The sequence below is a fragment of the Eptatretus burgeri genome, chromosome 8 (genome assembly GCF_056783735.1).
Source record: "Eptatretus burgeri isolate ZD-2024b chromosome 8, Ebu_testis_v1, whole genome shotgun sequence".
NCBI lineage: Eukaryota > Metazoa > Chordata > Myxini > Myxiniformes > Myxinidae > Eptatretus > Eptatretus burgeri.
The window spans coordinates 60518994-60546145 of NC_140968.1; the positions used below are offsets into that span (position 1 = coordinate 60518994).

General features: G+C 42.7%; 1 protein-coding gene across 11 annotated transcripts in view; it reads right to left on the reverse strand.

Moving 5' to 3' along the window:
• The window catches only part of LOC147021846 (histone deacetylase 4-like), a 291321-nt gene that overhangs the window by 56381 nt on the left and 207788 nt on the right, over positions 1 to 27152 (reverse strand). For 9 of the 11 annotated variants that reach the window (XM_085892251.1, XM_085892252.1, XM_085892253.1 and 6 more), the window contains 6 exons: positions 25034 to 25083; positions 23676 to 23783; positions 18675 to 18730; positions 8863 to 8950; positions 4403 to 4522; positions 3641 to 3738 (listed from right to left, as the gene is read on the reverse strand). In XM_085892251.1, the coding sequence (XP_085748377.1) occupies positions 3641 to 3738; positions 4403 to 4522; positions 8863 to 8950; positions 18675 to 18730; positions 23676 to 23783; positions 25034 to 25083 (520 nt within the window). Of the gene's footprint in view, positions 1 to 2314; positions 2638 to 3640; positions 3739 to 4402; positions 4523 to 8862; positions 8951 to 18674; positions 18731 to 23675; positions 23784 to 25033; positions 25084 to 27152 lie in introns of those variants that run through there. The other 2 variants (XM_085892258.1, XM_085892257.1) reach the window with 2 other exon arrangements.

A 27152-nucleotide genomic window follows, 5' to 3' on the forward strand; every position in this document is an offset into this window, starting at 1 on the left:
ACCAATTCCAGTTGATAAAAATGATGCACCCAGAAAAGCCCAAGCAATGCCCAAGTTGGACAAATCAACACTTTTCCTTAGTGTCGAACTGCTGCTCAGTTCAAATGTGGAGCTTAAATTTTGTAATTAGACTTAATTTACGAGATTCTCGAGGTTATCACATGGGCGGAAATGAAATAAAGCCACGAACGCTGGTGTCTCCGGATGTTTGTAAGCATTGCAATATACCCAGCGATTCGTACCTATGGTGAACAGGCAATCGATAATATGAGTGAGGAAAGTGAAGAAAAAACAAAAACAAAAAATCACCCGGGCACTCCCTTGGAGTTTCCCGAAAGGCATGTAATGCTTCAGGCAGCAAGGTTTCATAGCTTTGGAGTTGTGGAGGACACACACACACACACACACACACACACACACACACACACACACACACACACACACACACACACACACACACACACACACACACACACACACGTTTGTAAAAAAAACCAACCGAGTCTTTCAACCATCTACGAGTGCATGTCTTTTTAATAAGAGTATTTACATCTTCATCGGGTTCTCTTTCATCCCGACGCGATTTCTTTCATAATAATTATGCTCCTTTCACTTCCTTGAGACTAGTTCTTGTACCTAATTTTTTTTTAAATAACTAAATCCTATTTACTTTGCAACATTAGATCAGGAAAAAGGCATCATGTTATTAAAGGCTTTCTGGCTATATTGTGACCAAGTTATGTTCATCGAAGGGTCTGGAGATGAAGCAATTATAATTTTAAATCTCAGAAGTAATTAATACATTGTGAGAGAGATGATCATTACAATAGCAGCCCATCATAAGCGGGGAGCGAAAACAAATCTGCATCATAAAATGACAAGTCTTACATTTTCAGGTGAATGATCAAACCTGTCAACAAACTCGTACCAAAGGCAACTGACTGGTGTTGTGGATACAGACAAGCAATGCATTCCATGGTAAATTAATGTTCCTTTGCAATACATAACCAGATATCTTCTGCAGAACCTTTCAATTCTTTCTTTTGAACATTCTCTTTTGGGTTAATTATTAATTTGATGGCCAAGAAAGAAAAATGAAGTCATCCACCCACCAATGCCACTGCCCCCCCCGTCCACCACCACCACCACCACCACTGCCCCCACCACCACCACTGCCCCCACCACCACCACTTCTCCCACCACCACCACAGCCCTCCCATCCAATACAGCCCCCCACCCCCCCCACTGCCCCCACCCACCACCACCACCACTTCCCCACTCCCACCCCAACAGCCCCCCTCCAGTACAACCCCCCACTCTCCCACTGCCCCCACCACCACCGCCCTCCATCCACCACTGCCCCCACCCCCACAGTCCCCCCATCCATGACAGCCCTCAAACTCTCCCACTGCCCCCACCCCCACTGCCCCCATCCACCACCACCATTGCCTCCACTCCCACAGCCCCCCATCCATGACAACCCCCCACTCTCCCACTTCCCCCACCACCACCAGTGCCCCCACCACCACCACGGCCCTCCCACTCTCACACTGCCCCCACCCACCACTCCCACCACCACCACAGCCCTCCCACTCTCCCACTGCCCCCACCCACCACCACTGCACCACCCCCACCCCCACAGCCCCCTCCAGTACAACCCCCACTCTCCCACTGCCCCCACCACCGCCCCCACCCTCACAGCCTCCCCCATCCACAACAGCCCTCAGACTCTCCCACTGCCCCCATCCACCACCGTCCCCACCCACAACAACCACTCCCACCTCCACTGCCCCCACAACCATCACCGCCACTGCCCCCCGCCCCACCCACCACTGCCACTGCCCCCCACCAACACCGCACCCACCAGCACCACTGCTACCCCCCTCCCCCACTGAACAAATAAATGAGTGGTCATTTTTGCAGCACTAATAAAACACATGACACCAAAAGAAGCCTACAAGTGACTACTTTTTCAGCAATGAAGAGTCCCCTTGGGTAGCATATAAAGGCAGTCTGAGACGGCCATAAGAGCACGACGGCTGGCAAATGCGCCCCCCCACCCCCATCACATGCAAGTTTTTTTTTTTTGGAAAAGCCAGAGCTCCCTGAAGCCAGGTCAGGGCACCAAATTCACAGCAGCAATAAAAACTATCAGAGAAACCTGAGATGATGGTCACTGAAGATTAACAAACAAATTGGCAGCCAAAACAAAAAATAAAATAGTTGTCAAGCTCAGCGAAAACCAAAGCAAAAATCAAAGGAATATTTATTATTTTTGCTGCCCAAGTTAACTGAACTTTTTTTTCTTGCCTTCTCAGAGTGGCCTCTCCATCTTCCATGGAATGCTGCTGACTCAGGGCAGCCCAAGCCAGGCACAAAATGAATGTGTTGCGTGCTGCAGGATCATTGCAAGTTTTTGCAGGGCTAGCAACACGGTTGAAGGTGGGGGGGGGCTGCTTGGGCCCTTCTCAAAGGCAGCGCACGTGGGCTCCTGTCTGGCCTGGGCTATGCCGCGCACGCGTGAGCCTTGATCAGCCCCGAGCCGCACTCCGGGTGCTCGGACGCCAGGCTGCGGGGGTCGTCCATCCTCGGCACATCAAACAGGGGCCAGTGGGCCTGGGAGCATGGCAGTGCAGCCTGATTGGAGTAAATTGGAAACAGGCCTCCAACTGCCAGGCTGGACAGAAAACAATCTACCCTTCTGGAACTGATTAAGTTCCAACATGTCCCCTCCCCCTACCACCCAAATGTGCCAATATCTTCCACCTAACCCCTACCCCCTCAACATCATCTCTCCCTCCTTCCTTCTTTGTGCAAGCATCAATGTTGATCTTTATGTTGCCCCAGTTGCACTGCAAGCTATTTGGATAATGCACTACACATTGACTGTATATAAAGGAAAGATGCCATTTTCATCATTACTCACATTACATTTTCTACTCTGAATGAAGCATGATGTGCAACCAACAATTCGAAAAAAAAAGGGAGCAAACACGGTCACAAATATCAATCAAGTTGTTGTGTCTAGTGCCAATTGACACCATAGTCTTTTTTACCAGTCCCCAGGTAGGGCAAGAGTGGTTGGTCTCGAGTTTTCCCTTGTTCAGCTCTCCATAAACGTTTTTCCTGTCCCCAAGAGACTCAAAACTCACAAACCCTCAAGATGGAGCACTTTAAAAGGTGCTGATGGCGTGTCTTAAGCTGCTCTGGGACTATTTATTTTCCTGCAGCACTCACTCAGAACACTCCTCTGGGTATACAAGAGCCACCAGCCCAACCAGCTAGTTCATCTTCAGAATCGAAACCCCAAAATATATATATATCTATACCATGAGAGGCATTTGTATGTGTCTGTCACCATTTTTCTGAAGATGGCTGAACGGATCTTTGTCAAACTTCCAATTCATCAGTGTCGGGGAGTGTTTTAGGCCAAAAAAAAAGTTTTTAAAATGTTTTTAAAGTTGGAATTTTGGGGATTTTTTCCTTTCTTCGAATCGCTCGATCACGGGTGCAGGGAAGTGTGTCAGGAGCGAATTCCTTAGTTAGTGTACAGAAGTGTTTTAGGCCCCCACAAAAAAAAATTGATCGCACAATGCCGGGTGCCCCTGATAGTAATATAAAATACAATCCATCTGCTTACCTGAAGGCAGCCAAATACTCTGCATCAGCCATCGGTGGATCCAATCCACCAGTCCATGCCACATTTACTGTAAAGCCCATTCCCGCTCCGCTGCCTACCTGTACGACAGGTCGTATAAAAGGTAACAACTTAATTTGGGTGCCACCTCATTTAGCATTCATCTTTGTCATTTCCAATGTTTATGCCATTATCACCACAACTACAAATAACCCATGCATGTAAACAAAATGTAATTAGGAAGAGGTCCCTAAATTCACCATTTATTACAAGCAAAGCAATTTAGAATGCACGAGCAAAACATAATAAACTAGAAGGGCACTCGGTGGAGCGCATATCTCCACCAGGTAATGCCTGATCCATGAGAACAAATCGGGCCAAATACATTTTTGAAATATCATGCCATGCAGTACGATATCGTTTTTGGCCCAATCTCTCAATGGTGAAGAATCACTTTAAAAATACAAGTTGCCGGATCCGGATCTTCACCAAAATGTAATCAGTTTGTCCTCTTCACACACACAACTTGTCCACAAAATTTCATTCAGACCCATCCGCAACTTTTTGAGATATCCTGCACAGACAGACAGACAGACAGAGACAGAGATAGAGACAGACAGGTGAAACATAACCTCCTCTACCTCCCATGGTAGTGGTAAAAAGATTTGGTCATCTACAAAGCAGAAAAAAAAACAAACACTGCAGTTCAAAGATCTTAGTTGTGCCTTCAATGGGTGTACGAGGGCTAAATGTAGCAATTCAAACCTCATCAGGTGCTCCACTGCCTGGGAAGAAGTTTCCATCATCGTAACGATGAAGTGAAATGTAAAGCACACTAGCATCATCGTAAAATGCCTGCTGGGTTCCATTCCCATGATGTACATCCTGTGGGAATGGAGAGTGAAAAACAAACAAAAAAAGAAAAGTCTTTCACATCAAATGATCACCATTCCACACGACTAGTTCGATCGACAATGAATTGCACTTTTGCCTAGAAATTAGAGCTCATGGCTTGCAATGGTGTGTCCACTCATCATACCTGCCAGAAGGTGACAAAGGGGAAATTTCAAGCCTTGAAGCCTCACACGACTATAACATTTCCTGACTTTGGCTGTTATTTTGAATATTGCAACTTTACAATGATTATAATCGCACCTACCAAAAACGAAATAAATCTGCTTGCAATTAATATTGTAAATAAATAAAGTAAATAAGTTCATAAATCTGATTGTCATAAATTTTGTTCATAAATAAATAAATAAGAAATAAAGCAAATAAATCTTCGTGCAATAACTGTTGAAAATAAATAAATAATTTTGAGGTCGGATTGCAATGCGCCGCTTCATGTTCAAACCACACTGCAGATGTGAAATGATGCGAGGTTGGCGATGCACGTTTCACTCGAGCAAAGTGTGCTATGGCGGTGTAACTGCTATCTGCAAAAGTAATAAACTCATTTACTGGAAGAAAATATAGTGTTTGTAACCAATTCCCATAACCAACCACGCGTTTATTGCTTTCATGCACGTGCTTAAAATAGAAATGGACAGCAAGTGAGACAATGAAGTGTGTGGACAAGTTAAAGCCTGTTTCAATCGAGCCAAATTGATTGACAGGAAATGATCACCAGACTGTACATATCATTTACAAGCAAAATATATAAACGGAGGTCCAGGACAAATTTGAACCACCCAAATGTATGCCTGGTTCACATCATATTCTGAATTGGGCTCTCACTTCTGAACTCGTTTCAAACCCCATGCCCAACAATTTCCACATCTTCATGCCCAACATATGTATTAACCTCTGAATCTTGGTCACGAGAATGAAAGCATTTTAAATTACACACTTTTTATGTTTTTAATTACAACAATTTAAACCAGGCTCAGTGGCAGTAATGGCTGACAAGCAAATGTATGGGCTCGGTTAAGCGCTCATAAATCTCCTCTTGATGGTCAAGCTAACTCTGGCCGGCGACAGCTTCCTAAAGCGAGCGAAGAGGTGCTTATGCACAGCTGGACGCATGGACCGCATGGAAGAGGAGGAGGAGAAGGGGTGGCACGTATCGTATAGTCTCTTGGAGCTGACAGCTTCCCACCGGGGGTCCAGCGTAAACAGGATCAAGTGTTCAAATGCTGACCCACATTCAAAAGTTAGAACCTAAAGTCCACCAATGACCTCCCTCGCAACCCCCGATCCCAAGAGGTTGGCACAAGGCTATGTAACGGACCGTCATCAAAAAGAGGCAGTGTGCTGTGGTCATTTGAGTTTTCAGAAAGTCAGGGCGCAAAAAAGCAACAATGAAACAAATTCAAGAACACAATTTTTGAAAATCAATATTAACTGCAGTTGAAGGATATCCAGACACAACCACAAAGTGAGCGCTGGTTTTAGACAGTTAATTTTTCAGGTAGTGACTATAGCCGTGCATGATCGGTTCCAACCACAGCACTAAAGACACTGAAGCAAGGTGGTAATTTAAAGCTTTGCAAGAAGGTCCTTGAGAGGACTTAACGTGTATTTGACTTGAGGCCTGGAATTAGAAGTGCATTATGGGGGGGGGGGGAACAAATAAAAAAAAACTTCCAAATATACAAAAGAAAAACAAACATGAATGCAAATCAGTTATCAGATCATCAAAAAAAGAAACTTTCTTACTTGCAGCGAGTTGGATAAAGCAACCGTGTTAAAAGTAGCGTGCCTGGCAAAAGTTAAATGAGTTACGCTTGAAGGGACCTGGATACAATTAAAGGTGCAAAGTCAAACTTCAAAAACTGAGAATTACTCGGGTTGGACCCCAAAAATCGTCTGCAGGACATTTGTTTCTGAGTACCGTACAAAGCTCAAATCTCAGGTTCAAATCCAGTAAATTGTGTGGACTTGTTTATTGTCTAATAATGTCCTTGTAATTTGTGTGGAAGTGCTTGGTACCCCTCTCGCCATTGACTTGTTTTTCACACACTCGAACCAAGGCCATTGCAGAGAAAACAATGAATTTTCATTCACCCTCAAATAAATAAATATTTTAAAAATACACAAAAAGCAGTTAACAAAACGTAGTAAATTTGAGTAATTTACGTGGAGGCAGTCATTAATGATGTGCATACCCTCCTCTCGAGTACAGAATTCAGGAAGTTGTTTTTAACCACTTAATGTTCTTCGATTGTGAGACGAGCAAAGGTACCCGGTGCTGTCAGGCAATGCCAGGTCCCTCCTCCCACTCCCACCCCTTCCCCCTCTCTCCAGACTTCCACACCACCCCTTCCCCTACCTCACCAACCTCTCCCTTGCCTCCTCCCTCCCTCACCCTCTCCCTTTCCTCCTCCCTCCCTCACGCAACCTCTCCCTTTCCTCCTCCCTCCCTCACCAACCTCTCCCTTGCCTCCTCCCTCCCTCACCCAACCTCTCCCAACCTCTCCCTTGCCTCCTCCCTCCCTCACCAACCTCCCTCTTTCCTCCTCCCTCCCTCACCAACCTCTCCCTTGTCTCCTCCCTCCCTCACCCAACCTCTCCCTTGACTCCTCCCTCCCTCATCCTACCTCTCTTCCTCCTCCCTCCCTCATCCCAACTCTCTTCCTCGTCCCCTTATCCCACCCACCCATTACTTTCCCTCCTCTTACATGAAAGAACACACACTATTTATTTTATCGTTTTTACTTGTGAATCAACACTCCACATAACACGGTTTTAACCATCACGGCATTTTCCAGGAAGGTAACCCCCGCGATATTTAAGGGTTTCATGTATATCGTTTTTGTCCCGATCTCAATGGTGAAGAATCGCTAAAAAAAATTAAAAAAAAATAAATAAAAAAAACTTTAAAGCTTCCCGTATCCAGATTTGTCGTCGTCGTCGTCACACACAACAACCTGGACAGCGAGTTTTGTTTGAATTCACCGCGAGGTCAAATATGTCACGTGAATGAAGGAGCATTTCATTCATAATGCTTCATGGATTTCCCGCTCACTTATAAAAAGTTTGGGAGATCTGACACGCCAATTCCCACCGATTTAAGACTTTAAAATGGATGCAATTGAAGTCTGTCATACAGAGGGAATTATAAAAAAACACATGGTTTAAATCAAGCAACTTGAAGAATGCTCACCAAGTGGCTGAAGCAGTCAAGCAAGCACTCCAATTAAACAGTTGAAGCAAACACGATCACCATGGCTTACAAGAATCGGTTGATAAGGAACACCTGGCTTGGCAAGCAAACAATGTAGACAGCAATTCGTAGGTACGAATATCAGCAATCAATGATCAGCGATGTACACGGCGATTCATCGGGATGAAGCTCAATCGTACAGAAACCGTTACGACCTGTTCCAAGACAAGGTACGCTTGAATAGGCCGAATCAAAATGGCGGCTAAGACCCCGCGAGGCGAACTTGGGCTGAACAAGGATAAGCCTTTAATGGAGGTAAGCCGTTAATTATTTTCAAAAGGGGTGTTTAAATTTACCCAAATACCGTAACCAGTTTTCTTCATGCACTCCCTCGGAGTTCCTTTAGTATGCATGCAAACTTTGGGGCCACAAGGTTTCATGGTTTTGGAGTTATGTATGAGACACCGACTGACTGACTGACTGACGACCATTTATTATTGCAGATGAAGAGAATAATGTGAAATGGAATGATACGATCTCATTTAAGTTGTTGAAATTTGTTGTTCCCCTACCCCCACCACAGTTCCCCCTTTGATCTATTATAATGGCTCAAATTATTCCCACCCACAAGTGGGGTCAGCTGGGAGAGGTGTAGGGCCCAAGTCTTTCATGAACCGACTGGTCAGGCCTGATGTTCGACTGATGGTGGCAGGAATTTGGAACTCATTCAGTGTGCTGGTGACAACTCGCTTACTCTTCATGAAAGACACCGTGTGGCGTGCGCCGCCTTAAGGCTCCACCAACAACTAGTGCTGGCCACATATCTTCCAGCTTAACGTCGATCCGAAGGACAGTGCGCGCATTGATGCATCGCCCACATGTGAAACATCAAGGTGACAGCTTACAGCTGAGCCGAGATTCAAACCCAAGCCTGATAACTCAAAGAAGCAGACCTCTAAGGCCTGAGCTATCCCTGCAAGCCCCTTTTGTTCTCCCAGTAAAAATAACAGCTTTTTTTGTTGATTAACTTTAAGGTAATTCAATGATTTGACAAATTTGAGAATAACTGGAATGTTTTATGGTCAAAAACACACACACACAGCACAGAAATTTCACTCACCCAGTCGACAATTAGAATTTTCTTGAGATGAAGTTTCTTTTGCAGCAATCTTGCAGCAATAGCCACAGAGTTGAATATACAGAAACCCCTGAAAGAAAAGGTTCGAATCAAATGAGGTTAATTTTTTTCATTGTAATAAAAGGGTTATTATACATTCAACAGCTCTGTTCAAATTACACAATAAGTTTTAAAATACAACAAAGACAATATGTGATAACAGCAACAAAAGGTGTGCACAGCAAGCTGGACTTATTAATCCACTGCCAATGACAAGTTTAAAGCTCAATCTGAACAAGGAGACAAAACAAAACACATTACGATCATATTGAACGAGCTGAACTGCAAACTGAAAGGAAATTTTGAGAGAAAATAAGTTGGTTGCCACCTCCTCTACCTCGAGGTGAGAAATGGAGAGATGAGAGACGAGAGAAATGTACCAGCACAAGCCTGTCAAGGAACCTCTCAATCGACGTGCACCCCGCAACTTCTGCTAACGCCAAAGCCAGACCCCACCCTCCCTCCATTATCCCAGTTATTTTGAGTTATCCTGAGTTATAATGTGCATCGGCATCTACATATAGGTATGGGGATGCATGTGCATGCACGTACACACATCTCTTAAATGGAATGCTGACCATGAACCCGTGCCACACCAGCATTTTCTGCAAGGGTCATGACCGACAGGGGGTCATCCACCCGATTTAGATTCCCATTAGACAGTGAACGAGACCTCAAAATTGTAGCTGAGGAAAAAAAAATATGTATATATATATATATATATATATATATATATATATATATATATATTAAAAATGTAAAAATACAAATTCTCGCTTAGTTGCAGTCCATTAAAGACAGAACTGGCCCACTATTAAAAGTAGTGTCAGCTGCTATACTGTAAACCAAAGCATCCTGCCAGCCCACGTAAACCTGAGAAGCATTTATTTAAATAAACCAAGCCACCCCCCCCCTCCACTTCCCAGTCCACAATGATTCAATACATGGGTGCACTTCTGGCTCACTGGCTGTCATCATCATGGAGTAGGGACGGATGAATACCCACACACCTATTGCTCAGTCCACGAATCACACTGCTGAGCTTATGGAAACTGAACACTGGCAAAGCCCAGATGCCCAGATCAGTTTAGGTAAGTGTTACTCACATAGAATATTTCAGCAGTATACTTTTGGTCTGTTCACAAAATAGTGCAATGGCAGGAAAATAATGGGTCAGCGCTGATTTTAACAAGATGACAGCATCACCAATTATAAATAAACAAACAAACAAACAAACAAACAGGCAATCTTACTACAGTTAATAACGTCTGCTACCACAGGTGGACAGAGGTTATGTTTTCACCCATTTGTGACTTGAAAAACCGAAAAATCAAAGATTATCAGGTCAAAATCGAAGATTTTTCAAGGACGAGTATATTGGTCGGTCGACTGTGTCAAAATGGAAGATTTTTCAAGGACTAGTATATTGGTCGGTCGACTGTGTCAAAATCAAAGATTTTTCAAGGACGAGTATATTGGTCGGTCGACTGTGTCAAAATCAAAAATTTTTCAAGGACGAGTATATTGGTCGGTTGAGTGTGTCAAAATCAAAGATTTTTCAAGGACTAGCATATTGGTCGGTCGACTGTGTCAAAATAGAAGATTTTTCAAGGACTCGTAGATTGGTCGATCGACTGTCAAAATCAAAGATTTTTCAAGGACTAGTATATTGGTCGGTCGACTGTGTCAAAATCATAGATTTTTCAAGGACTAGTATATTGGTCGGTCGACTGTGTCAAAATCATAGATTTTTTCAAGGACTAGTATATTGGTCGGTCGACTGTGTCAAAATCATAGATTTTTCAAGGACTAGTATATTGGTCGGTCGACTGTGTCAAAATCATAGATTTTTCAAGGACTAGTATATTGGTCGGTCGACTGTGTCAAAATCAAAGATTTTTCAAGGACTAGTATATTGGTCGGTTGAGTGTGTAAAAATCAAAGATTTTTCAAGGACGAGTATATTGGTCGGTCGACTGTGTCAAAATGGAAGATTTTTCAAGGACTAGTATATTGGTCGGTCGACTGTGTCAAAATAGAAGATTTTTCAAGGACTAGTATATTGGTCGGTCGACTGTGTCAAAATCATAGATTTTTCAAGGACTAGTATATTGGTCGGTTGAGTGTGTAAAAATCAAAGATTTTTCAAGGACTAGTATATTGGTCGGTCGACTGTGTCAAAATGGAAGATTTTTCAAGGACGAGTATATTGGTCGGTCGAGTGTGTCAAAATAGAAGATTTTTCAAGGACTAGTATATTGGTCGGTCAACTGTGTCAAAATTGAAGATTTTTCAAGGACTAGTATATTGGTCGGTCGACTGTGTCAAAATGGAAGAATTTTCAAGGACTAGTATATTGGTCGGTCGACTGTGTCAAAATCAAAGATTTTTCAAGGACTAGTATATTGGTCGGTCGACTGTGTCAAAATGGAAGATTTTTCAAGGACTAGTATATTGGTCGGTCGAGTGTGTCAAAATCAAAGATTTTTCAAGGACTACTATATTGGTCGGTCGACTGTGTCAAAATCAAAGATTTTTCAAGGACTAGTATATTGGTCGGTCGACTGTGTCAAAATGGAAGAATTTTCAAGGACTAGTATATTGGTCGGTCGACTGTGTCAAAATCAAAGATTTTTCAAGGACTAGTATATTGGTCGGTCGACTGTGTCAAAATCGAAGATTTTTCAAGGACTAGTATATTGGTCGGTCGACTGTGTCAAAATCAAAGATTTTTCAAGGACGACTATATTGGTCGGTTGAGTGTGTCAAGATCGAAGATTTTTCAAGGACTCGTAGATTGGTCGGTCGACTGTCAAAATCAAAGATTTTTCAAGGACTCGTAGATTGGTCGATCGACTGTCAAAATCAAAGATTTTTCAAGGACTAGTATATTGGTCGGTCGACTGTGTCAAAATCAAAGATTTTTCAAGGACGAGTATATTGGTCGGTTGAGTGTATAAAAATCAAAGATTTTTCAAGGACGAGTATATTGGTCGGTAGAGTGTGTCAAAATCAAAGATTTTTCAAGGACTAGTATATTGGTCTGTCGAGTGTGTCAAAATCAAAGATTTTTCAAGGACTAGTATATTGGTTAGTTGACTGTGTCAAAATCAAAGATTTAAGGACTAGTGTATTGGTCGGTCGACTGTGTCAAAATGGAAGATTTTTCAAGGACTAGTATATTTGTTGGTCGAGTGTGTCAAAATAGAAGAATTTTCAAGGACTAGTATATTGGTCGGTTGAGTGTGTCAAAATCAAAGATTTTTCAAGGACTAGTATATTGGTCGGTCGACTGTGTCAAAATGGAAGATTTTTCAAGGACTAGTATATTGGTCGGTTGAGTGTGTCAAAATCAAAGATTTTTCAAGGACTAGTATATTGGTCGGTCAACTGTGTCAAAATCGAAGATTTTTCAAGGACTAGTATATTGGTCGGTCGACTGTGTCAAAATGGAAGATTTTTCAAGGACTAGTATATTGGTCGGTCGACTGTGTCAAAATCAAAGATTTTTCAAGGACTAGTATATTGGTCGGTCGACTGTGTCAAAATCGAAGATTTTTCAAGGGCTCGTATATTGGTCGGTCGACTGTGTCAAAATTGAAGATTTTTCAAGGACGAGTATATTGGTCGGTAGAGTGTGTCAAAATCAAAGATTTTTCAAGGACTAGTATATTGGTCTGTCGAGTGTGTCAAAATCAAATATTTTTCAAGGACTAGTATATTGGTCTGTCGAGTGTGTCAAAATCAAAGATTTTTCAAGGACTAGTATATTGGTTAGTTGACTGTGTCAAAATCAAAGATTTAAGGACTAGTGTATTGGTCGGTCGACTGTGTCAAAATGGAAGATTTTTCAAGGACGAGTATATTGGTTGGTCGAGTGTGTCAAAATAGAAGAATTTTCAAGGACTAGTATATTGGTCGGTTGAGTGTGTCAAAATCAAAGATTTTTCAAGGACTAGTATATTGGTCGGTCGACTGTGTCAAAATGGAAGATTTTTCAAGGACTAGTATATTGGTCGGTTGAGTGTGTCAAAATCAAAGATTTTTCAAGGACTAGTATATTGGTCGGTCAACTGTGTCAAAATCGAAGATTTTTCAAGGACTAGTATATTGGTCGGTCGACTGTGTCAAAATGGAAGATTTTTCAAGGACTAGTATATTGGTCGGTCGACTGTGTCAAAATCAAAGATTTTTCAAGGACTAGTATATTGGTCGGTCGACTGTGTCAAAATCGAAGATTTTTCAAGGGCTCGTATATTGGTCGGTCGACTGTGTCAAAATTGAAGATTTTTCAAGGACGAGTATATTGGTCGATCGACTGTCAAAATAGAAGATTTTTCAAGGACTAGTATATTGGTCGGTCGACTGTGTCAAAATCATAGATTTTTCACGGACTAGTATATTGGTCGGTCGACTGTGTCAAAATCATAGATTTTTCACGGACTAGTATATTGGTCGGTCGACTGTGTCAAAATCATAGATTTTTCAAGGACTAGTATATTGGTCGGTCGACTGTGTCAAAATCAAAGATTTTTCAAGGACGAGTATATTGGTCGGTCGACTGTGTCAAAATCGAAGATTTTTCAAGGACTCGTAGATTGGTCGGTCGACTGTCAAAATCAAAGATTTTTCAAGGACTAGTAGATTGGTCGATCGACTGTCAAAATCAAAGATTTTTCAAGGACTAGTATATTGGTCGGTTGAGTGTGTAAAAATCAAAGATTTTTCAAGGACTAGTATATTGGTCGGTCGACTGTGTCAAAATCAAAGATTTTTCAAGGATGAGTATATTGGTCGGTTGAGTGTGTAAAAATCAAAGATTTTTCAAGGACGAGTATATTGGTCGGTAGAGTGTGTCAAAATCAAAGATTTTTCAAGGACTAGTATATTGGTCGGTCAAGTGTGTCAAAATCAAAGATTTTTCAAGGACTAGTATATTGGTCAGTTGACTGTGTCAAAATCAAAGATTTAAGGACTAGTATATTGGTCGGTCGACTGTGTCAAAATGGAAGATTTTTCAAGGACTCGTATATTGGTCGGTCGACTGTGTCAAAATGGAAGATTTTTCAAGGATGAGTATATTGGTCGGTTGAGTGTGTAAAAATCAAAGATTTTTCAAGGACTAGTATATTGGTCGGTCGAGTGTGTCAAAATCAAAGATTTTTCAAGGACTAGTATATTGGTCTGTCGAGTGTGTCAAAATCAAAGATTTTTCAAGGACTAGTATATTGGTCGGTCGAGTGTGTCAAAATCAAAGATTTTTCAAGGACTAGTATATTGGTCAGTTGACTGTGTCAAAATCAAAGATTTAAGGACTAGTATATTGGTCGGTCGACTGTGTCAAAATCGAAGATTTTTCAAGGACTCGTAGATTGGTCGGTCGACTGTCAAAATCAAAGATTTTTCAAGGACTAGTAGATTGGTCGATCGACTGTCAAAATCAAAGATTTTTCAAGGACTAGTATATTGGTCGGTTGAGTGTGTAAAAATCAAAGATTTTTCAAGGACTAGTATATTGGTCGGTCGACTGTATCAAAATCAAAGATTTTTCAAGGATGAGTATATTGGTCGGTTGAGTGTGTAAAAATCAAAGATTTTTCAAGGACGAGTATATTGGTCGGTAGAGTGTGTCAAAATCAAAGATTTTTCAAGGACTAGTATATTGGTCTGTCGAGTGTGTCAAAATCAAAGATTTTTCAAGGACTAGTATATTGGTCGGTCAAGTGTGTCAAAATCAAAGATTTTTCAAGGACTAGTATATTGGTCAGTTGACTGTGTCAAAATCAAAGATTTAAGGACTAGTATATTGGTCGGTCGACTGTGTCAAAATGGAAGATTTTTCAAGGACTCGTATATTGGTCGGTCGACTGTGTCAAAATGGAAGATTTTTCAAGGATGAGTATATTGGTCGGTTGAGTGTGTAAAAATCAAAGATTTTTCAAGGACTAGTATATTGGTCGGTCGAGTGTGTCAAAATCAAAGATTTTTCAAGGACTAGTATATTGGTCTGTCGAGTGTGTCAAAATCAAAGATTTTTCAAGGACTAGTATATTGGTCAGTTGACTGTGTCAAAATCAAAGATTTAAGGACTAGTATATTGGTCGGTCGACTGTGTCAAAATGGAAGATTTTTCAAGGACTAGTATATTGGTCGGTCGACTGTGTCAAAATCGAAGATTTTTCAAGGACGAGTATATTGGTCGGTCGAGTGTGTCAAAATCGAAGATTTTTCAAGGACTAGTATATTGGTCGGTCGAGTGTGTCAAAATCAACGATTTTTCAAGGACAAGTATATTGGTCAGTCGAGTGTGTCAAAATCAAAGATTTTTCAAGGACGAGTATATTGGTCGGTCAACTGTGATTTTGTCTGTCTGTTACGTGGCAAAATTTTTTTTTTTGACAAGTATGTTGATCGCTTCCGTTTGTCTGTCCGCTCACCTTCAATCGCTTCCAGGTCACAATTTTAAACTGATCTTTACAAAACTTCATCAAATGGCAGAGTTGTGATCCGACAGAATCCTATTTATTTTGAAGGTCAAAACGTCAGAGGCCAAAGGTCAACTTTTTCAAATTTCGAAAATCCTATATTTTCATCCGATTGACTTGAACTTTGAAGAGCATTTGCATATCAGGTCACTGAAGTCAACCATCCACTATTGAGGTCAACAGGCCAAAATATTAACATATGCCAAATTTCAAAAATCCTCAATTTTCCTCCGATTGATGAGAAATTTGAATATTTACACATCAGGTCACTGAATTCAACCACCGATTATTTTTGAGGTCAATATAGGCCAAAAGGTCAACATCGGCCGAATTTCTAAAATTGTCAATTTCCATCCGATTGACTTGAAATTTGAAGAGGAATTGCACATCAGGATTATTATTCATTTAGCATTTGCTGCAAGGGTCATGACCGACGGGTTGCTTGCCACACATCCACCCTGTTGAGATACCTATGACACAATTTTTCTAAAATCCTCAATTTTCATCCGATTGGCTTGAAACTTGAACAGGATTTTCATATCAGTTCAATTAAAATTCGACCGCCAATTATTTTTTTAAAGTCAAAAGGTCAACATAGGCCTAATTTCTAAAATTGAGAGATGGGGGCCAAAAGCTATATATATCATGATATCTCAAAAAGTTTTGGACGAGTTATGACAAAAGTAGGCGAATGAGTTAGCTCGGTGACAAGAACAAGCAGATTAGATTTTGATTCAGATCCAGCCAATCGATGTGATACAAAATGTAAACTGTTCAGCCTGGCAGAGGAAAGGTGGCATCCTATGAGAGTGCCACATTGAAAGTCGCTGAGCTCTTCAGTATGGACCATTCTACTGCCAATGCTCATCTATGGATATTGCATGACTGTGTGCTTGATTTTACACACCTGTCAACAATAGGTGTGGCTGAAATAGCCGAATCCACCGATTAGAAGGGGTGTCCACATACTTTTGGGCATGCAGTGTATATCCTCTTCATGTCTGTTACTCAGACTGCACTCTCCTCTCTCAACTCCAACAGCTTTAGTGCCTTCGTGTAACACTTTCAACGGGATGAAAGAAAACAAAACGCTCTTGAATTGGCCATGTCTCCTCTCACCTCCATCCAACGGTTTGTATCAGTCATATTGCGCCAAAACAACACATTCTCACAGACACAGACAGACAGACACAGATATGAAAACAAAACAGCACCTCCTTGCACAATACAAAGCTGTGCACAGGAAAAGAAGTGCGGTCCCTTTGTGCAGCATGATACATCCACCAATACCTTGCAGATAAGCCATTTGATGTCAAAAGGGGGGGGGGTTGTGTGCTAGTATGTACTGACAATGCGGGTTGACATTGGGGGCGGTAAGGGAGAGTAGAGATGAGGGAAGAGTTATCACATTAAATGGTGGTGAAAAAGCAAAACAATGGCTTGTGATCTTGTGGCTTCTCTTGACCGTTAAAAATTTTGAACCCAGCACCAGTGCACACACAGATCTATGTGAAGGAGTAATTTCCTCCACACAATCTTGTGCACACAAAAATTGGGTACATTGACGAACCAAACACGCACACCATGCATGGCACAAGAAAGAAAAACCCCACGCACGTGTGACAATTTATAATGAGCATTGTAAATTTAATATATAAAACTACAAACCAATATATAACTATCCAATTTGGACGTCGATGGGTGGGAGATTTGGTGGGGGGGGGGGGTTGGAACATGTCCCACCTTCCCCCCCCCACTCGTGGAGACAACATATCGATTTCCCCTGCAACATTATTCTCGAACATAACATAACATGCATTGCTCTGCACAATCAAACACAGGCTCAGATGCAGGATGTTCCCCAAATGCATCAACTAATTTATTATGCGTAGATTAATATTAACTTTCCCCAAATAAGTTCACGTAAATCAATACTGCACTGGTGGGCAGTATTAAAAATAAGAGACCGGTATCGGCTTGTGCACATCATGCTCGATTTCATTAGTTCCAGTGAGCACGCACTGCATGGTACGCATGCGCTGAAAATGTATCACTTGGTGCTTCAAGTTTTGTTCGAAAGGAGCCTCTGCTCACCTATGGTGGAATTTTCAGGTAAGAAAAGTTTATTTAATCATCGTTGCATCGGAGATAAATGTGGAATGAGAGGGCCAAGGGTCCTCACAAGGCGGACAGCAGGCATCATCAGCCCAGACCATGAGATAACCCTAATCCCAATCAAGGGATTAATGGAAGGATTAATTAATGATCGATGCATGAGGTGCCTAACGTTTAGATTTAGATCTTTTAAACAAGAAAATCAGACGCAGGAGGAGGACATTCGGCCCATCATGCCTGTGCTATACCAACACCAGGGCTGTGTTTTGCCAGCAAGCAGCTTGCTATCACTTGTCTAGCCGCTTGCTTAATTCAAAATGTTCAAACACCCCCAACGGAACGGAGCGCTCTGCACAGCTTAACAACATGGCAGTCGTCATGGAAACAAAGCGATCGTGGTACTCGAGCAAATGCTCTCCGGTCTGTCATTTTCAATTCTACTCGATCCTGTTGCAATATCTTCCCCAAACTGATTGTGTCAGCAGCAGCAACAGAGTATGAGGAAGAAAGAAAGAAATGGAGAATCAGAAGTATGAGCTCCTGCCAAACTTATCGATGAACCTATCGTTGCACATTCTATTTGTTTGTTTGTTGTTGTTGTTTTTGTTTGGGGGGGGGAGTGGGTGGTTTGCATGTTTGGGGGAGGGAAGTGGGTGATTTGCATGTTTGCAGATCTTGAAGAATTAGGATGAAAAATAGAGGTAAAAATTAAAGTATGAAATGCACATTTACATCTGGTGTTTCAGCACGATAATAAACTTTGGCATCATGAAGCTCAAAATTAAAAGCGTCCCACTTTATTCGTTAAATTATTTCAAAGAAGCGTGGCAAAGAGGCAGTCGGATTAAATGTTCAGAATGCACCACAGCAAATTGTCTGGAATCAATAATTTGGCAGGGTTAGACTTAACCAGTCATCACGACTGGCTCCGTGATTTGCACTTGAAATGCCAACCCCCAACCACCACTTTTAAGTAGCGTTCGACCCCCGTGCTATCCAACAGTACAACCGAATCGTCAGCTGTATTCATACGATTAAATAAAGAAAACAAAAGTCAACAGACACGTGAAAGTACATTTGACAAAAAAAAAAAAACTATTGCACTGCAACCGCTTTCAAAAAACTGCAAAATGACTTGACAATTGGATAACTTACATGGCCAGGGACTCTTCAGCATGATGACCAGGGGGCCTCACCACAGCAAATCCATTCTACCACACAGACCGACACACACAATCAATCCCGTATTGTCATTTCACTTTTTCACAAAGTCAGCATGGATTCCCCGATGACGCGAGCTTCACGTGCACATGTTAATCAGCACCAACATCAAGTTTTCAGCTGCAAAGGAGCGAGAGGGACGTCGTCATCTTTTCTCATCAAATTCAGCAAGCACTTTCAAATAATCAAGCCATGTTTACAATGATATTACAATTTAACAAGAGAGCTACCCTCAAGAGTAATACTTCTCAGATCGTTTGAAGCGGGCATGTTGAAAACACGAATTTTTTTTGCCAAGTTTTTAGAACATGCCATCAGTCAGCAGAAGTGAAGTGGCTTGAAATTTAAATTATTATCTAGGCTACAGTTTTTAACTCATTTCCTAAAAGGACACATTACCTTTCGAGTAACCCTCTGACATTTGGCATTGTTTTTGTTACGTCAACTTTGCTTGCCTCATTTGCTCTCGGATCAGGCATACAAGTCCCAAGACAATTCTATTCATAAACTCAGCTACACATTTGATTCAAAACTTTTTACTTGGATGGTAGGAGTTTATACGCCTCGTTTAACGGCAAATTACATTAACACAGCACAATCCTCAAGAGCACCACGGTTTTTTGGGAATCGTTCCGTGCCCCCCACCCCACATTCTGAAACTCCCACCAAAAGTCTTCTCAAGCAAAACGTGTGCATGTGCATAACACACACACACACACACACACACACACACACACACACACACACACACACACACACACACACACACACACACACACACACACACACACACACACACACACACACACACACACATCAAGTTAGGTCAAAAAGGCATTAAACAGACCCGGCTTGCATGGTCAGAAGGAAACGATTATGTGGTATGTCGTCCTGATGAGCTCATAGCAAAAGTAAAACACCATGGTTGCCGTTTCCACCGCCCTTTAAATCCTCGGTCTTTAAGATACACTCGAGTATGCCCTGCTGCAACCATCTGGGCCAGAGGTGAAGCGATACGCATGCGCCCATGACATTTAATACCGTGTTGCATTTATCGGGGAGGAAGGGCTTTGTTTTGGACGACAGACACACAGACACAATTTGCATCACCACTTCTTCATGTTCTAAAATTATCTTTTCAATGGTTTTATTCATGTTAATCCATTTAATTTTACACATTTTAATCTTAAATGCTGTCTGACATTCAAGTTATATGCCTGGTGTTGGCTTAAAGGTTATGGAGGTGGTCTTGGGATCCTAGGGTCCTGAGTTCAAATCCCAAACACTGTTGAATTAATACCAGGTGGGGTTGACTCTGCCCATCATCCTTCCGAGGTCGGCAAAATGAGTGCCAGCATGGTGGTACCGTGTCGGAGTGGCCACCCATCCAGGATTGTGCCCAATAGCCAAGGAGACTGGTTCAGCAGCACCAATGCTCTGCACAGAGTATAGTCCCAATCAGGTCAGGTATGGGAGCATGTGCCAGAACAGCGCGTCGCTGCGTCCACTTTCCGCCGGTACTCCAGGGGCCTCCGTCTGGCCATCCACCAGGCAGATACCAGGCCCATCCCCATCTCCTTGAGATGATGGTCAACCTGCTGCAACCACGAGGCACGTGGTCGACCCACTGGCCTCCTCCACTCGTGAGACTCCCTCGCTGAGAGAATCTGGTGAGCAGGATCAGCGTCAGGAAAACGAGCCACATGTCCATACAGCCGCAACTGACGCTCACGGACTATGCAGGTAACAAATCTCATCCGAGTCTCTCTCAGCAACCGCTCGTTGGACACAAAATCCGACCAGCGATAGCCAAGGATTCTCCGAAGAGACCTGGTACCAAAGGAATTAAGTCTCCATCTCAGATCCTTGGTCAGAGTCCAAGTCTCGCATCCATAGAGCAAGACTGGAAGTACCAAGGACATGAAGACTCGGACTTTCGTCCTCCCACACAGGTATCGGCAGCGCCACACCCCATGATCCAGTGAAGCCATGACTCCCCAGGCCCGACCCAGACATCTATTGTCCTCTGACTCGCAGCCAGCAGAGACATGAATATCACTGCCAAGGTAAGTGAATCTCTCCACGACCTCAACATCCTCACCACAAACAGGACAGCAGCATCCAAGATGTCACCGAAAGCCTGGATCTTAGTTTTGACCCAAGAAACCCATAATCCCAGCGGCTCCGACTCCTCATTCAGCACCTCGAGGGCCCCCAAGAGGATGTCTAAAGTCTCCGCAAAGATGACTGCATCATCTGCAAAATCAAGGTCCGAGATCTTGACATTCCCAAAGGATGCACTGCAATTTGATCTCTCCGACATCCTCTCTAAAATCCAGTCCATACAAGTGCTGAAAAGTGTGGGGGCAAGTACACATCCCTGACGAACTCCAGTAACAACTGGAAATAAGTCAGAGATGGTACCACCACACTTCACAGCACTCTCAGTACCGGAGTATAGTTCAGACATCAGATCGATCAGTTTTGGTGGCACCCCACGAAGACCAAGAATCCTCCAGAGGACATCCCGATTCACTGAATCGAATGCTTTACAGAGAACAACATCGGCTGCAAGCAGCCCCTGCCAAAACTCTCGTCTGCGTTCGGTGAGGACACGAAGGGCAAGGATACGGTCAATCGTTGACCTTTTTGGTGTAAAGCCTGACTGCTCTGGACGCTGGTGCTCAAGCAGATGGTGGCGAACCATATCAAGAATTATCCGAGCAAAGACCTTGCCCGGCACTGAGAGCAGCGTCACCCCTCGGTAGTTGTTGCAGTCTTGGCGATCACCCTTCCTTTTCCAGAGAGGGACAACAAGGCCCCTCTTCCAGTCAGTTGGGATGATTCCTGTGTTCCAGGCAGAGCACAAAACTGCATGCAACGACACGAGTGCAGCATTTCCACCAGCCTTGAGAAGTTCGGCATGGATGCCACAGATCCCTGGAGCTTTGCCCCGTTTCAACTGGTTCACCGCAGCCCGTGTTTCCACAAGCGAAGGTGGACCACAGTTGATTCTAGGGTCAGCAACAGGGATTGTAACACCCTTGACATCCAACTCGACAGCTGGGGGATCAGCCTGGTACAACCGCTCAAAGTAACCGGCCCAGCGGGCCTTCACTTCAGACTCCTCTGTCAAGAGCCTACCACTCTCTGCTCGAACTGCAGTGCTCCGAGGGATGGGCTTGGATGAACGTAATGCGCGAATTCCCCAGTAAGCGGGATGAGAATCACCTGTCCACAGGTGATGCTCTACCCCCTCACAGATTCCTCGCACATAGGCCTCCTTGTCCACCCTCAGTGCACGTACAGTTTTACGCCTCAGCTCCCTGAACAGCTCAGCTCTACCATTCAGCCTGGCCCTGCGACTCTGGTCAATGGTATCCAATAGTCCCAATGGATGGATGGATTCAAGTACTTCAGTTTCAACATTTTTTTTGAAAACAAAAAACCTCCCTGAGACAATAGTGCTGCTCACTAATTGCCAATCAATCACAACAAGACCTCCAACTTGTCTTGATCTTCTCTAACGGGCCCAATTATTCCCACCTTGCGGGGTCGGCCAGGGAGAACAATAGTGGTCCATTGGACATGGCTGGCAAGGCCCGACATTTGAAAGAGGTTGGCAGGAATCTAACTCGTTCAGTGTACTGGTGATAACTTGCCCACTCATTCCTTCAGACATCATGGCATCTTTGTCCTTCACCAACAACCAGTGTTGGCAGATTGATGTTTTGGCTTAACAGCCTTCCAACGGACAGTGCACACACCGATGGATAGCACCACATGAAAAACCAGGACGAGTATATTGCTAGGTCAGGATTCAAACACAGGCGAGACGGTTCAAGGGCGAGTGCACATACCTCTAGCCTATCCTGCCAGACCCAATTTGACAGTTGTTTTACAGAGTTACATATCGAATATTATGAACATTCAGAAACATTTTTTGAAAGCTCCATCCAAGCTTTACAGAGTTACAAATTTGGTGAGCAAAGCTAAGCACAAGATGAAGAAACTATTTTAAAACACAGTTGGAACAAGGATGTTTATTCACTTTCATGCAGGAAAGTAAAGACCGAAATGAATTCTTCCCAAACCAAGATTGTTTTAATTCGCTGAGCACTTTTCTTCTCCAAGAAAGGCAAATATTTACTGAATGCCTTGTGCAGGAACTCTTCTGTGAGCGGACATATATATATATATATATATATATATATATATATATATATATATATATATATATATATATATATATATATATATATATATATATATATATATATATATATATATATATATATATATATATATATATATATATAAAAACACACACACCAAAGGGAGACATTTGAAACATCGCATGCCACGTCTCCGGTACACTCCGTACGTACCACTTCCCCTGCCCTCACCTTACGCCAATCCCCTTCCAAACGTTTTTCCTTCTCTCTCACCAATACTCAAACACTCCTCTTCCTTTTGTCCCATATCCTCCTTTCTGTTCATTTTCTCAATTTACCATGCCTCTTTCCCACAACTACTCCCTGTGCAAATATAATCGACAGATAGAATGAATAAATGGGAAAATAGCCTCTTGGGTCAAACTGTCTGCACCTAAACGTGTCATTTTAATTTCCATCGAAACAAAAATGCACGTTCCCATCAAGTCATGAAAAATAAAATATATCCTGGAAAATGGGGTTAGTGTGGGGATGGGGTGGGTGGAGGTGAGGGGAAACGGAGAGGGGGGGGTGGGGATGCACAAAGCCAATTAAGTTTCAGAACATTCATACAAAATCATCCTGACACTGTGGTCGTCATCACATTCAAAGGACAAATGTACCAAAAAGCAAAGCAGTGACACGTCTGTTGGCACAAAAGGGTCTTCTGCACAAAAGCACAAATACATTTTTACTCGAATGTCTGGGCTTTGCAAAGCACCTTCAGTTCTCCAGTAGCCACCTTCACCGCAAGCTCAAGAACACAGCCTACGGCCAGCCGGGCTGCACTTCCCGAGTGGGGTTCATTCCAGATCGTGTCACTGTCCACCTGAAGAAGTCATTTGAATAATAATTACAAAACAAACATTTTTGTCACAGAAAAGGACAACAAAGTGAGTGTGTTAAGAATGAACGAATGCAAGTGAGAAATATCCACAAATCAGACATCGTGGAAGACGTAAAGACAAAGCACACGTTGAGATGCCGTGCATTCCTCGGAGGTGCAAAAGGAGGTCGGTCCCTCTGAAAACGTCACCATATGGACTGCCACCTTAAGTGCCACATTTTATCTGATTGAATGGTTAAACCACATTAAAGAGGAATTCCAAGGTCTGCAATAAACGTCCAATTTGAAAAGACAAGACGTCCAGCATTTGAATCAGTGATTTACCGGTTTGAAGTTGCTCGACACATGTTCTACTTCATGCAAAGTTGCATGAATTCATCTTAAATGTACAATATTAATGAAAAAAAAAAATTGATTCAAAAAAACACTAATTGACAGTTTCAAAATTGTCAAATTGAGCAAGCTTTTGATGGGGTGATGGACAAAGTATTGGCAATGTTATAGCCTGAATGGGAGGTGTTTGCATGACGAGAGGGGGAAAAAAAAACAAAAAAACAAATAGATGCAAAACATACCCTGATGATATTCTACTGATATCGACTTGTTTTTCTACTTGACTCATTACGTTTGCTTATCTAACCTGTCTTCGTCACCGATTCTCCGACTAAACACCGGCTTCTCCATCAAAATTACAAGGGGAATTAAAGCAAGAGGGGTCATAAGGGTGCCGTGCCTTTAAAGAAGAAAAAAAGCAAACACTAAACACAAGCAAGGCAGAGTGAATCGGTCACACCGACAGCGCGGCCCATCACTCGTGGCCGGTGACAAACAGACACCGGCTCCGGCCACGCAGGCCTGGAATAGGCGCCGAGGGCAGCCGCGTAGACTCTCTCCCCCAGAGGGGGGGAACTCGCAGGGTGGTGCACCTCCCCTGCCTCTTCGCTGCCTGCCTGCATTTTTAGGGCTTAACACCATGGGGCCGAGAATCCAAAGCGATGATGTGAAGACAACCCCCTCACCAGCTGCCGACACTTTCGAAACAGTGAGCAGCACAGACTGACGCCCGAAAGTTTGTTGACTTTAGGTGATTTGAAAACAAAATAAACTCCAATTAAAACTTGATGTACCTGGCCATAACGAAGAATAACTAAGGCGTAGTGTGACTTGTGAAAAAGGCTCCAAAACAAAATGCTCGAGGGACTGCTCGTAGATATAAAGAGCACGAGACTCACCCCAAGGCCACCGCATGGCAGCATGACGAGCGCCTTCTGTGGAAGAGACCCTGGAAAAGAAAAAAGAAAAAAAAAGGAGGGGTGACAAGAGTGCATTTATCATTCTGTGGAACTGCATGCTGCAGAAATCGATTTAAGTTTGCAACTCTTCAATGCTCCAAACTCAACTGCAATGATACATCAGTGGTGCAGGAAATGCAGCACAGGTGGAGAAAGCTTTGAGGCGTAGCTAAAGGTATTTCGAGAAATAATCTTTCACCAAAGTCTGCCCCACATCTGCAGCATATCCTCCTCTATCACAGTTGAGAATTCGTCCTGGTGTCCTTCAATCAAATGTTACATTGACGCCTGAACATTTCAATGAGTTATTGTGCAATCATGAGATTAAAGGTGACACGACAACGATACCCCCCACCCGACCCCTCCCCACCCTAACAGGTGAAACATCTGCACAATATGTGACCAGGAGGGATTAAAAAAAATAAAATTTAACCAACCGATAAACAGCGATATGACCGATTTTGTCTGTGGAACCCTCCTGGGAATATATTGTGCGGATGTTTTCACAGATGAGCCCCATTGCATTGCAGTCAACCTCAAAATCAGCATTTCAAAAATAGTCATTTTCAATGAAGGCAATTCATCTGGGTAAAGATGACTGGAGCATGGATTAAAGGATTTGCACAACAAATGTTTCAATTGGAAAGTTGTGTGCAGACAATCAACAGGGTCAGGTTTTTACAAATATAAGCACAGAGGCCATTTAGTCGACCACACCACAGTGCGGCATCCACATTACATAGCAAATGTCGTGAAGTGAGTCAATACCATTCGGGATTTTCAGTTTCACTTGAAACAACGTCGATAAACTTTTCGGTTATCCCATTTCAGGATATCCATGCGGTGGTTCATAGTTCATGTTACCCCTTCCAGTAAATTATTTTCTTAGTTGATATGTTACAGTAAAGTGATCATGACAGATATGAGTGAGTTCACTGTGGAAGAACGACTTGAAGTGAGCACATGAGCTTCACAAGAGGTCACATTCAAACAAAGCGGATGGTTTTGTTTGTGTGTCCTCTTGTGAGTACGTTTTATGACTGTCCGGTTCTGCCGATGAGTTTGGTTTGTGTAATGAATCAACACAGTGATATTACATACATGACTACAATAAATTTCAATTGTGTAAATGAATTCTATTTTTTTTTGAATGCTCATGGTATAAAGGCCCATTCTTTGTGGAGAACACTATGGAATACATGAGATCAGTGAAAATTGTTCACCAAATTTGAATGCTGAACTGGTCGTTTTTACAAGGTTCAATGGGGAGGAGAGTTGGTATGTAGGGAGTGCAAGGGGTTGGGGGGGGTGTAAGGGGCACATGTGGGATTGGGGAAAATGGGTTCAGCCTCTTCAAGAGAAGTGTATCAGAGGCTTCAACTGGAAGTGAATGAAAACAGCAATATCTCTCAGAAACAGTGTGTGAAACCCGGGAGATCGCGCTCGCACTCTTCGCAACACCCCTGATTGCAGTGTTCAAAACAATGCAATAAGTCTTGACGTTTGAATTGGGAGAAATGCTGGAAAACTGATAAATTTGGAGCCTCTGGGTGGGGAAAGCTCGACAGCAAGATAGAGGGGGAGAAGAGCAGGAGTTGGAAATAAAGGAAGGTTGGGACAAGCTAGGGTGCTTGACAAAGCAAGTGCGGGAAAGGGGCAAGATGGCGGCAATGGTTTTAATTTCACACTGAAAATAAAAATGGAGGAAAAATTAAAATAAAAACTTTCGCCTTAGCTCTGGAGACCTTCACCCAAAACAAGCAATGCTTCTTCATTTCCTTTTCGCGGAAAATTTTACGTTGTCTAAAATCGATGCAGCAGCAGCAGCATTGATTTGAGAGTACAAAGGCATGTAACAATCCTCAAACTTGTTGCTCATCTTCCAAGGAAATAAAAGGCCCAACGGAAAAACCAAAATGTATCCAGAAAAAAAAAAAAAAAGGAAAGCACAACTTATGAACACTTGCAATGATAATTTTATGCGATGATCACCTTGTTTTGAACGTAGATTTCAATAGAAAAAGAAAGTTAATTATATTTCTGATAAAGCACAATAAAA